The sequence below is a fragment of the Phyllostomus discolor genome, chromosome 3 (genome assembly GCF_004126475.2).
Source record: "Phyllostomus discolor isolate MPI-MPIP mPhyDis1 chromosome 3, mPhyDis1.pri.v3, whole genome shotgun sequence".
NCBI classification, from domain to species: domain Eukaryota; kingdom Metazoa; phylum Chordata; class Mammalia; order Chiroptera; family Phyllostomidae; genus Phyllostomus; species Phyllostomus discolor.
In genome coordinates this window covers 1,244,955-1,258,192 of record NC_040905.2, presented here as the reverse complement: position 1 = coordinate 1,258,192, position 13,238 = coordinate 1,244,955, and the positions used below count along the sequence as shown (strand labels likewise).

At 63.5% G+C, this 13,238-nt stretch overlaps 1 protein-coding gene across 2 annotated transcripts in view; it reads right to left on the bottom strand.

Annotated features, from left to right (window-relative positions):
* PLPP1 (phospholipid phosphatase 1) overlaps window positions 1-12,052 on the bottom strand; it is a 39,295-nt gene extending 27,243 nt beyond the window's left edge. Inside the window, exon 1 of one of the 2 annotated variants that reach the window (XM_028519831.2) lies at window positions 11,673-12,052. In XM_028519831.2, coding sequence (XP_028375632.1) covers window positions 11,673-11,730 — 58 coding nt within the window. In that variant the 5' untranslated portion in view covers window positions 11,731-12,052. The remainder of the gene's footprint in view (window positions 1-11,672) is intronic. The other variant, XM_036020153.1, reaches the window with a different exon arrangement.
* Between the last annotated feature and the right edge of the window lie 1,186 nt (window positions 12,053-13,238).

The following is a 13,238-nucleotide window of genomic DNA, read 5'->3' as shown; positions in this document are numbered from 1 at the left end:
GCCCACCCCCCGGCCCTCCGGCCGCCTCGGTGTCACGAGACCCAGGGAGCGCCTGCCAGGCCCGACCCTTGCTGCCCTTTCAGGAGAAGGTGGACACTGTCACCACGGCCCCGCTGAGTCACTGCCCTCGACTGGCTTTCCAGAAACACCCCCTGGTTCCCGGGGGTCCCTCCCGGGCGGGTGCTCCTCAGTCCCGCCAGCGCCAGCCAGTCCGTGCGGTGGGGCCTCCTCACAGCTCCGGCCTCCACCTGCCTGCCTCCTCCCGCTGCTGCAACCCCCTCCCCGAAGGTCCCCAGTGATCGCGACTGCAGTCACCACGGAGTGCCCGTGCCCCCCCAAACCAGGCCCCTCGTGAGCCCCGGCCCCTTCGTCCACACAGAACCCGACTCTTCCTCCTGGAGACCTCAAAGGTGCCCGGAACACGGCTCACGCGGCGCCGGCCCCCCTCCTGTTTCAGGTCGGGCCTCCCCAGGGCTCCCGGCTCCGCGGTGGCACGGACCGGCCTCCAGCCGAATGCACAGGCCGGCACGGTCGGTCGGTGGGAACAACCCTGACCACATCCCCCCAACTGCCCACACTCCACAGGGCGCCCAAGCCGGCCAGCTCCACCTCCGAGAGGCCTCCCAATGTCCAGTCCTTTCCGTCTGCCCACCACCGCCCGTTGGCACGCCGCTTTCTCGCTTGCACGGTCCAGCAGCCCCTCACTGGCCTCCTGGGAAACCCATTCTTCTCCATGCTGGGCCGCCACTCTGCCCCGAGGCCGAAGCCAGCCCCTGAAAGCTGTCCTGCTCTTCTCCCCCCGAGCCCTTTACACACGGCGTCCCAGTGCCCGGTGTCTCCGTCACAGCGCTCCCCGGTCCCTCTCTGTTCAGGGGCATCCCCACCAGCTGAGACACGGCCTGGCACACAAGACGTGAGGACCCACCACGTAGGGGACACCAGGCCACGGGCCACGGAGACTCTGCAGGTGAGGACCCAGCCCCTTTCGGACGAAGGAACCAACGCCGTGAACTAAGGGGGGGGCCACCCCAAGGTGCCATTGGCACCCTCTTTATACAGAGTGTCACCGTCTCCGTCTCCTGGAACACGACGCCTCCTCCCTCCATGACACTTCCCTGCCTCCGACCAAAGCGCACCCTGCCCCAGCTTCGAGGTGGCACACTTCCCCTTCCCCACAGCCGGGCTGACACGCGAAGGACACGCTGACGACCCCAGCCGTGCACCTGTGCGACAAAAGAAGAAACGCGAGCAGGGGCCCCGTGTCCCTTTGTATCGGGCCGCTCTGCTTTATTGCGCTGCTCCCTGCGTGTGCCAGCCAGTCGGGGCCTGGAGCTCTCCCCTGCTCCCTGCTGACAACACTCCACGCACTCCGGGCCAGGCTGGACTCAGTCCCGGCCCCCCGCCGGTGCCCTGCAGTTGCTCAGGGTGCCTCTGGCACACCGCACGGCGGCTGACCCTCCTTCCCGGGCAAGGTCTGCTGCCCCTCGGACCCTGTGACACCAGCAAGGCACAGGGTCTTCTCGCTGCCGTCTGCGTGTGACAAAAACCCCCCCCCCCCCCCCAGCGTGCCCCTGCCCATGGGACCACAGGGAGCAGCAGAGGCGGGACCAGGACCTGGCTCCCCAGCTCTTTCACCACCAGCTCCCCCATCCGGCCCTTTGCACAGGCTTCCGCAAGCACATTTCCACTCACCGAAAAATCCTTCACGACGTCACGTCCCAAACAAGGGGGAAATCCATGCACACAAATGACCTTCGTAAAAGGTGACTCACTGGTCCGCCATCAGAGCCGGTTGGCATTCCGACCGCGCTCAGCGCCTCACTCCCGCCCCGGGAAGGAAGCTGGTGTCAGTGCAGACACCCGCCGTGAGCTACACACAGAGTGAGGATTACCCACGGCCCGCCCGGCGAGGTCTGACGGCATCACAGTGGAAGCCTGTCCCCAGCGGGGCCCCCAGGCCAGACAGAGGCCGCATCTGAGAGCCCGCATCTGGCTGCAACACTTGATTGAAACTCCTTTCTCGTACCCGCGCTGCTCGAAAACGAGTGAAACGCTACGAACGTCAGCTGCCCGGCCACACCGCATGACCAGGCCAGGTGTGTTTCCCAAATCAAACTGGGATGTCACCGAAACACTGTGTTTTCTAAAAAATTTTTTAAGGAAAAATATTATGAAAGTATATATTTTAGCCCTGCCTGGTGTGGCTCAGTGGGCTGGGTGTTGTCTGGCACACGAAAACGTCGCCAGTTCGATTCCTGGTCAGGGCACATGCGTGGGCTGCTGGCCAGGTCCCCGGTTGGGGGCGTGCAGGAGGCCACCGGCGGATGTTTCTCTCTGTTTCTCTCTCTGTCTCTCTCTCCCCCTCCCTCCGTCCCTCCCTCCCTCCCCCTCTCTAAAAACAAACAAATAAGTAAAACATGTGTTGTAAGGACACTTCGGCATACACTCAACAAAACAGCGCCCATGCAGACTGCGGCCTGGAATCAGGGCTGCGCAGACAGGCGTGATCCGTCCGCGCTTCCCGAATCCACGGGGAGGAGACAAGACGCGCTCTCGTGAGAGGAAAGAAGTTCCGACGCGGACCGGTCACGTTCCGCTCCCCGGACCTGCGCTGCGAGTCAGCGCTGCGCCGGCCTCCGCCCCAGCAGCAGAACCTGCTCCGCTGGGAGCCAAGAGGCGGGAGCTGAGAGCCACCCGGCCCCGCCCCGCCCCGCCCCGCCGGCCCCGCCCACATCTGTGCGTGCTCCTCCGTCCCCGCCCATCTCCGTCCCCGCCCACCCCGCACGCCCCGCCCACATCTGTGCGTGCTCCTCCGTCCCCGCCCACCTCTGTCCCCGCCCACCCCGCACGCCCCGCCCGCCCCTGTCCCCGCCCACCCCCGGCGCTCCCTTCCCAGGCGCCGCGGGACCTCCGCCACCTGCACGTGGAACCCATGGGCAGGTGGGGCCGAGGCGTCCGCTTCCGGAGGAGGGGAACAGGCGGGAAGCCGTCCAGGCATTTCTTACAGGGCGCTGGGCACGAGAAACGGCAACACCCGCCGGGTTCCGGTTCCGGTTCCGATTCCGAGCGCCGTTTGAACGGAAGCTAGAACCACACGAAACCGTGTTCCAAAGGAAACCGCCGGCGAGCGACGGTCGGGGTTACACTGCGGGCGGGGCCGTGGCGCCGGGCGGCTCACCGAACCGGACGAGAACGATGATGACCAGCCCTAGCCCTAACCCTCGCACGCCGCCTCCCCGGGGGTCCCGAGGGTGCCGGGGGTCCCGAGGGTGCCGGGGGTCCCAGGGCTGTCCTCTGCGTCCTCCCTAACGAGGACGCCCGCCACCCCACGAGGAGTGACCGGTGGAGCCAGAGCTCACGCCCCGGGAGGGCGGCGGGCTCGGGCTCACTGCCGACGGTCCCTGCGGCAAAGACGCGGGCGCCTCCGTGTGCCGCCCCCAGTCCCTCCTCCTCGGTAACACCCATGGGCTCCGTGGGCCCTGGGGGTTGTCTTCGGAACTCTGCACCGGCCAGGGCGTCGTCCTCCCTGCTGCCGCGGGAACGCACTGCTCTCCGCAGAGGCCACCTTGAAATGCAGGTCCACTTCACAGACACGCCCGCCCACCTCCCCGGCTCTCCGTGACCTCCGCGCCCTGACATGCCAGGCCCGCAACGAGCCGCACAGGCCTCGCTTCTCATGAATCTGTCTTCGGCAGCAAGCGAGAAGCCACCTGCGGTCCAGGGGTTCTGCTGCACTTCCCCGCCCCTTCTGCACGCCCAGGGTGAGGGCACCGAAGGCGGCTGGTGCCTGCAGAGTCGGCTGCCGGCTGCGGGAGGCTCCTGCAGGCATTTGGGGAGTGGCGGTGCTCCCCTCTGCTCGGCCGGCAGAGCACCCGCCCGCCTCCCTCCCTGCTGACGTCAGGGAGCCAAAAGGCCGGCAGAACCTGGCCAAGCAAGCTGCCAATTATCTCAAGAGCTCATCCGCTACACACTTCCTATATGTCATTTTCCCGGGCGCCACACCCTGGAAACATTTCCAAGCAGTGACAGCTGAGCGTGGCCCCTCGAGGCGCTCCCTGCATCTGCTGGAAGGAGCCTCGGAAGGTGGCTGCGTTGCTCACGTGACTCCCTCCCGTCGGTACGAGGACAAAGGTCTCGCCTCCCGGTGCGGGGACGCCTGCAGCAGCCATGCTGTTGGAAGACGAGGTCCGTGGGCATGTCACTGAACAGGACGAATGAGTTCTCATCTCCCTGCCTGATCTCCCTCCTGGCAACCGCTCAGGAGTTATTGGGAGTGTGAGCGACAGAAATCCAGGCGCCTCCCGGAGAAAGCAGACACACGCTCGAACACAGTGAGCCGAGACCGACTCCGCAGCCCCTTCCTACAGAAGGGGAAGGGTCGAGAACCTTCAGGCCGCCTGACATAATCACTGCTTGCACAGCCAATTAACTCCCCGCGCTCTCCCTCCGCACCCTCTCCACTCACTGCCGTCTTTCCCGAATCCCAGCCCCTCTGGCTTCCAAAGTCACGGCCCTCAGAAACGCAGTTCCCGGCTCCTGACCACACCACCGCTCACCTGGTTCCCATCGGCAGGGCTTCCCAACCGCTCTGCCACCCACGGAACCCACCCTGCTGCCCGGCGCCGTCCAGGGAGCACAGAACCGCCAGTCACCGCCACCCGCACTGACCCTGAAAGCAAGGTACAGAACTGACTGTGGAGAAGACCCTGGGTGCACACCGCACTCCAGCCGCACTGGCCTCTCTTCCGTGACGGGGCGCCCGGGGGCCCCCGCCCCGTGCCTGGACCCATCCTCTCCAGCTTCATCCTGAAGTCTCAGTTCAAACGCCCCCTCCTCCGAGAAGCCCTCCTGAGGTGCCGCCCCACGACGCCTCACTCTCTCTCCTAGCCGTCCTTCGTTCTTTCACAGCATCTGCAGACGCCTGCAGCTGTCCCGCAGGTCAGCACAGAGACCCTGTCACCTTTCCCAGGGGCACTGACAGCTCCCAGCACTGCAGTAAGCACGGAGCGGGGGTTCCGTAAGGAAGGAAGTGAAAGATGAAGCAAAATCAGCATTTTAAAAGCGGGGCGCTGTGCGCACACATCAAAACACGGAACAACGCACATCCAAGCAAGCACCTGACCGGAGAAACAAGGGGGGTGGGGGGAGGGGTGGTAAGAGAGGGGTTACAGTTACACAGTAGGTGGTTTTCCTCTGCTGGCTGCTTAATTGCAGAGAAAAGTCAAATTAATAGAATTTACACAAATGAGGACGTACAACTAAGGTCCCTCCAAACTCTTAGGAATGTGAAGCCTGTTTTGCACACGGGGCGCGACCATCTCCAGAGCCTGGGCAGCGGGGACTGAGTCGGCGATGGAGCACGTGGACCCGCCCACACCGATCGCCCCCTGCACAGGGTCACCACGACCCAGAGGTCGCGCCCACGTGCAGCCCTACACGGGGCAGACAAACACCGTCACAGCAAGAGGCTCTGCCAGCCTCAAAGCTTGTGTGGGCGCTCCCGGGAAATGCTCCCGGGTGTGGGAGTGTGTCTGTTCCCGGCACAAAGCCGGCTGACGCTACTTCTACTGAAACAACCCCGAAGTTACAGCCGGCAGGGTGCTAGAGAACTAATTGTATTTGACAAACATGCATCACGCGTGAGTGCAACACGCTGCTCTGAGCCCTTCCCACGTGGACTCACTCGCGCCACGCAACCACCACGCAGGGTCGGTATCTACACCACAACACAACCGAGGAAACTGAGGCACGGGGAGGAAGCGGACCGCCGTCCCACAGTGGGTGAATGCAGGGGCTGGGAAGGGAGTCCCGAGTCCATCACTAGGCTCCGAGGCCTCACTGACGTTTTAAGGAAAAGCGTGTGTTCAGAGAGAACAAGCCACTCCCAGTGCCAGGCCAGTCTCGGTTACGCAAAAACGACTCTTGGTCTTCTGGGCCCTGACCCTGGGCAGAGAGAAGGGTGAGAGGAAGGTGGGAGCAGGAGGAAGGCAGGGGTGCAGGGGGAGTTGTGGAAATGAACGTAAGGCGAAGAGGGACAGCAACGGGGCAGGAGGCCGGGAGTCGGCACCCCTCCGACTCATCCACGAGACGCAGGCTGCTTCTGAACAGAACAGGGACAAGGCCCGCGGAGCCCGGACCGGCGCATCCCCAGCACCGTGCATTTCCATCCCCCCGGGGCTGCACCATGCCACCTACACGAGGAGGGAGCAGGCAATCACCATTCCAAATCCCTCCCACAGAACCCAAACTCGGCGTTAACTGATCCCCTGGAAACCTGGAGCTCAGCGACTTTCTGCTAACTCCGGTCTTTTCCAACAGGGTGCACGGCGACAGCCTGACCCCGATTCCCGGCCCCAGAGAACCAGGATGGCCCCAGAGCAGCCGCACGCAGGGAACCCCGGTGCAGCTCGCTCACCAGGATGACTAAGCAGGAGAGAGATCGGTCCAGAGCCGTCACGTGCACAGGCGTTTCCGAAGGCGGCAGTTCAGAGACAGCACGAGGGATTTACAGCTCCTGACAGCCGTGGGGGGAACGCCCCCAAACACTGCCACCTCTTTCCCAAGCGAGGTAAACCGAGTCGAAACCCGGCCGTGCGGCGGCAACAGCAGGGGAGCAGCAGCTTCCTCGGGCCTCTGCTTCCGCTCCAGGCCGGCCCCTCGCAGGCAGAGAACGCCCGGGCTTGCAGCAGGGCTGCAGCCTGACCCAAGGACGTGCCAGGTCTGACAAATGTCGGCTCCCTCCGGGAGACTCCTCCCCTGCTCTGCGGCTGGGAGGAGAGGGAAACAGCCCAGCCGGCCTTGCTCAGAAGCGAAGGGGTCTGGGTGGGGACGGGCATGGGGCCCTCCTCGCTTCTCTCCTTAGAGACACCCCCGGACTCCCAGTGGGGTTCGGCTCCCACACGCCCACACGAGCCGCAGTACATGCGCTCCACCTCACCCCCCCCGCACGTCCCGGCTCAGCCGGGCCCTCCCTGATTGTGCTCGGAACGCTCGTACCCGCCCAGAGCTGGACCAGCACCTTGAAGTCCACCCGAGGCAGGAACACCGCAGCCCACCTGCTCTCGCCCCCCGAGGCCGGCCACCAGGCTGCTGTGCCCAGCATCACCAGAGTGCCATGCGGCCTCCCACAACACCGGAGGCCGGGAAAGGATCAAAAGTCAACATTCCGTGTGTGGTTTCCACTGAATGTGTATCACCTTCACGCCACTGCCAGGTCCAAAAAGAAAAAAAGCCCTGGCTGGGGTGGCTCACTGGTAGGAGCACTGACCTGAGAACCAAAGAGTCGCCAGTTCGATTCCCAGTCAGGGTACAGGCCTGGGTTTCGGGCCAGGTCCCCAGGTGGCCCGAGGCAACTGATCGATGTTTCTCTCCCTCCCTTCCCCTCTCGCTGAAAATAAATCAATAAAATCTTAAAAAATAAATAGAACAAATCAAACTGTCCTAAACGGGGGACCGTCTGCACTTACTTACTGTTATCCTCAGCACCTCACCAACGCACAGACGTACTGAGTACGAAATAAACACGTCCTCAAGGATGATGAGTGCTGGAATCGGTAAGTGTCAGGAGACAAGGAAGGGCACAAACGCTCGAGGGCAGTGAGCACGTGACCCTCTCACTACACACTGGGTGTCCCCCCCCGGAGGAGGAGGTGATGGAGGGTCAGGAAGGAGGCCGCTCCTCAGGGGCGACAACACCGCAGGGGCAGAGCGGTGTCAGCGTCCCGGTGATAACCGCCAGGGAAGCGCAAGGGACAGGATCCCACAACCACCTTGCTCGTACTCGCCGCCAAGGTTTCCTGCTCTAACGGCTGGCTTCGACCTGCCAGAGCGGCGACACCGCGCCCGGAGCACGCCGGGACACCAGGACCCCTCCCTGCCCGGCAAGCCCACACCAAGGCCGCGAGTCCCCGTCTGCACCGGCCGTCACGGGCAGCGGCGGCCGGCGGCGAGCGCAGGAAGGGAAGCCACCTCTGATCTGATCTGTGCTGGACGCACGTGAGGATGGTCCGTGGAGTCCAGGCGGAAAAGCAGCCCCTCCCATCGGGCATTCAAGGGGACTCAGCAGAGGAGCCGTCCTCCCAGGCGGAGGCAGGGCGTCAGGGGGACCGCCAGGGAGGTGGAACAGGCCCCGGCAGGCGGCGGGACCAGGAAGCACCGCCCCCTCCAGGCCTCCGGGGCCGCGAGGGGGTTACCAGAACCCAGGAAGCCCTGTACCTGGAGCTGGCAGGCGGAGGCCATGGAACAGAAGGAGTGACCCGCTCACAAAACGCTGAACAGCTCCGGCGACCCACACCAGCTGCGGGGCACGGCTCGGCCAGGCCTCCCGCTCACGTCCCGTCGGCCACGGCCAACCAGGCACCTGAGAGCAGGAGCTCAGCTGCCACAGCCCATGGAAGTCACTTCCCTGAGCGCAGGGCAGGGCAGGGCAGGGCAACGATCTGGAGGGCACGGGAGGGCATTCTGGGTGCCTGCCACCCCGCAAAACACAGGCCTGCCAGCGGTTTGCAGTCCCACCCAAATCTGGACAGCACGGGACGGCCCCCAGCGACGTCACAGGCACAGGTGCTCGCTCACCTGAGCTCCTGCCGCCCTGTATCAGCCTGGGACAGGGACGGGAAGACTCTGAAAGGAACTCCAGGCCACTGAGGTCATTGCTGCATCTCTAAGAGTAAGAGTAAACAGACGCCCGCTTATCTGCAGGGCACCGTCCCCGAGACCACTCCCTTCTCCACACTCAAAGGGCACCCGGTCCAGACCTCCTCCACTGGCCTCCTTATCGCGATGGACCCTAGCCTCTCGCCGGCGTCTCCCTCCCTGGACCCTGAGCTGATTCAGGGCGGGGCTTCCCCACCCACCTTCGTGTCCCCACCACCTCCGGGACCCGGCCCGGGGGCAGCCTGCAGTCAGCGTGCCCTGAGCCCGCCGGTGGACTCGGGGTCCCCTGGCAGGCAGCCTGAAGCCACGGTGGATAAAACCCAAGTGACCCTCGGTGGCCGAACAGCGACAAGCTTCATCCCGGGCCTGGCCCCGCCCTGGCTCTCCGCAGGGCGGCTTCCTCCTACGCTCCGACCGCCACGTCCTTTTCGACAGAACTCGTCCTCAAGGAGCCAGAGGAAGGCGGCAGGACGGTGCTCCGCTCCGGAAGGAAACCTAACACGCGCCCTCTCCGGAGGGTCTCGCTCTTTTTCCAACAATCTACCAGCCCCACCGAAGGCACTGAGAGTCCGGGGGCATCGCAGGGAGCAGTTCACGGTCACAGGGGCGACAGTGTTGGCGTGCGGGTGCGAGCGCCGGTCCGCCCCGCGGCCGCTTGGGCAGACACCACCCTCCATAAAACTATAAAGCAGCCACGTGACTCACCACGCAGCACTGTCCTGTTAAAATGGATACACTGTTTGATGCTGGGTGGCTATTATCAGGACCTGGAACATGTTTACATTATAATTATGAGTCACTCTCACATAACCCTGTGCCTGCGGACTGCTTAATCATCTTTCTGTTGGAGCAGTCGGCTCTCACCTGTCGCTCTCCGCAGGGAAAGTTAATGCCAGCTTGGTAGCCCTCTTTCTGCTCCCGTGACTTTGGGCTGCCAGGAAGGCGAATAAAAATAAATTTAAAGTGACTTGGACTCCACTAGAAAGGTGAGTTTGCTATAAAGAAAATACACCGTCTTCCAAAACACAGCATGAAAGATTTTGCCTCTGTTGCACCACTGTGCCCCGCCCGCCCCCGCCCCCCCACGCAACTGCTGTCTGTAACAGAGCCGATGCTCTTAACTGTGCGGGCATCTTATTACCCAACTGAAGTAGGCCAGTGATTCAGTTCACAGTTAGAAAAGGGGAATTTGGGTCTCATCGTGACAATACACTGAGTTACTTTAAAAACTAAAAAACTCCAATAACAGAAAAGCGGATGAAACGTGTTTCGAATAGGTCACCTTTCTTTTGCGAAAACATCCTCAATTGGTAAGTCCCCAAAACAAGCTCTTTCCACAACCATCCAGGACATTTAAAACCCGAAGCACAATGTCGTCGTCTTGATAGAAACCCTGTGCCTCTCAGGTCCCCTCTGAAGGCCAATGACACTGGCGCCCGGGTGACAACCCAGACTAGAGGAAGCTGTGACCCCTGACCCCGCACTGCGCCCCACGTACACTTAAAAGGCAAACACGCGGTCCATCTACCGTGGCCTGTGTCATCACATTATCTTCAGCTCCGAGTGTGATGAAGTCTCATTGGTCAGGCAGGACAGTGCTGGGCTCAGAGAAACATGCTGTTTGCTTTGTAAGTGACGAACCCCCACAGGGCAGGAAAAGGGGAAATTCTGGCCGAACAGGCAGTGTATGGCCACGACAGGGTGATAACCAAATCACCTCTGACCCAGCACGGCCCTCTTCCTTGGTCTTCCTTGGGGAAAACGTGAGCAAAGCGTGGCAACACTGAGCACACGCCAAAATGCAAAGGTAAGCTTCCTGTGGAAAATAAGGAAATTTGAATATGTTTCAATGGCATTATTAATAGGTCCTGACATCTGAAACGATCACTTGTGACCTGTGTTTCTATAAAAACGGTGCTCCAAAATTGCGTTTCCCTTCCCTGACCTGAATTCCTAGCCTTCGCTGCGGGACAATACAGGAAGTGTCTCGGTAAACAATAAAAATGTTTCACAAATAACCAAAAGGGAATCTCCGTCCACAAACACCCGGTTACCAAAAGCACAAGACTTGGAGCACGGAGGGGGCCGGGGTGGGGCAGGAGCCCGAGACTGTGCTGACCCCGGGGTTCCCTACCACCACGGAGCCCCCGCAGACCCCGAGCCCCCGCAGGCCCGGAGCCCCCGCAGACCCGGAGCCCCCGCAGGCCCGAAGCCCCCACGCAGTCCCGCACTGGACTGCTCCCGAGTCACGGGGCTGCGGCCTGAGACGCTGCCGGGGCCGTGGCGCCGATACCCACACGGAGGCAGGGCTACCCAGCCCTCCGGCGGGTCTTATCGCGGTTCCCACGCGTGTACAGAGTTCACAACGCCCTGCCTGAACAACACTGCGCAATTTAAAAGGTGAAAGTGCCTCCCTCCAACGCCCATCGCTGGTTCGGACGCCTGCAGCTCCGTCTCGTCCAGGCGAAGGAGCCGCGGGCGAGCTGGGCTGAGCGCTCGCGTCAGGGCGACGCCGCACAAGCGCTGTCACAGCCGAGCCGAGCCGAGCGGCGCAGGCGAGGGGCGCGCGGAGGAGCAGCGGCAGTTCGGGGGTGCCCCCCCACCCCCCCAAAAAGCAAAAGCAAGCTTCTGCAGACCCAGAGGCAGAAACCTGGCACCCTCACCCCCTCGCAACCTGACAATTTACAACCTGGTAACACCTTCTAATTAGGAGCGTTCTGGCCTTTTACAGTCGGAAAATTAAACTGCTTCCCAGCAGGGAGATAAAGCGGGCGGTGGCGCCTGTCTGCGGGACCCCCGCCCCGGGGCTGCAGCCCGCGGCTCCGGTCGCTGCCGAAGCCGCAGGGCTGAGGGCACCCCACGCCGGGGGCAGCGGCGGGCGCGGCGGGCGCGGCGGGCCGGGCGGGTGCGGGCGGGCGGGCGGGCGCGGAGAAGCGGGCGGGGGGCGGGGCGCAGCCCCAAGCGGGGTCCCGGCGGCGGCGGGCGGCGGGGGGCGGCGGGGGGCGGCGCGGACGTACCCAGCAGCACGCACAGCAGATCCAGGGCCACGTACGGCAGCCGCGTCCGGTCGAACATGGTCGCGGCCCGGGCGGCGGGCGGCGCGCCGACTCACGCACGAGTCCCGGCCGGGCAGCCGCCGAGGGCGAACCGGGCGGGCGGCGGGCGGACGGCAGCTATGGCGCCGGACCCTCCCCCACAGCGCCGCAACCTCCGGGTCGGGGCCGACACTCCTCGGACGCTCTCCGCCGGCCCGGCCCGCCCCGCGGCTCGCCGCCCGGATCGCAGCGCCCTCTCCAACAGGCGGGGCGCCCGCGCTCGAGCTTTAAGGATGGGGAGCGCTGGGGAGGGGCGGCGCAGCACGGGACCGGCAGCGGCGCGCGGCCTCCCGGCCGAGCGGGCGCGGCGGGGCGGGGCCGCGGGGCGCCACTCAGGGGCGCTCCGCCAATCAGTGCCCGCCGCCCCGCCCCGCCCCGCTCGCGGAGGCCGCCCCGAAGGAGGACGCGCGGTGGCTGGGTGGAGCCTGGGGGCGTCTCCGGCGCGGGCGGGACCGCGGCGCCGGGCCCCGCGCACCCGCTGCGGGGTTTGCCGCTTGGCGGGGAGGCCTCGGACCCGGCAGGACCCCAGAGCCCCGGCTGCCGCCGGCTGTCCCCCACGGCCAGGCGCTGACAAAGACCCCCCCTCCGACTCCAGGCCCGCGAAGCACAAGGCCTGCACCTGGGCCTGCAAGCCCGGCCCGGAACCTGCGGAATCGTCCCTTGGGGCCTCGCGGCCTCTGATAAGGGATCCGATTTCTCACCCTCCGGCTTGGGTAGACCAGCCCACGGCCGGCCCTTAGGAACGCGCCCCGCCCTGACGGCTCCGGGCGGTAATTTTCCACGCACCGGCCCTCAGCTGTGCTGCGGCGTGCGCAGCGGAGCGCGGCTCCACTGCAGCCGTGGGCTTGTCCTTGCGAAGAGCCGCTCCTGCCAGCGGAACAAGTGTCACCCACTCTCCGTCAGCAGCGGGCAGCGCCGCTCTCACCCCGACCCGGGAGGACTCCAGCTGAGGTTCAGTCATCTCGGCTTCCCAGCCTGTAAAACTGGATGCCGAATACCCCCGTTCTACGTTGCCGTCCCCGGGAGCCGGTGACGCCCGGGGAAGTGCTGTGCGGTGTTTCATCAAAGGTTCGACCCTCTCTAGGTGTCAGAGATCAGTGTCCTTCCTCCCTGCTCCATCTTCTCATGCAAATGTGTAAAATGCAAACCGAAAGCTGTAATGGCTACCTCTAAAACTTTTCTTGCAAAATACTCCTAAAATAAAATCAATGGAGAGATAAATAATGTTACCCTGGGGGGGGGGCGGTCTAAGAGTACCACGTGATCCCCACAACCAAAAAATGTATTTGAAGATGTTTTTCTTTAAAAGGACTGTGAATGTAGGGTTCCACTTTTTATTTTTATCTTTTAAAAGCTTTAAATGATTTGTACCTGAGAGATAATGCCTTAGTTTATTCTGTGGCTTCTCTGACTTCCAGATTAAAAGGCCCCAGATGGCAAGGCCCCCACAATTACTTGTGGCCTCTCAAGTATTCAGTATTCATTCAA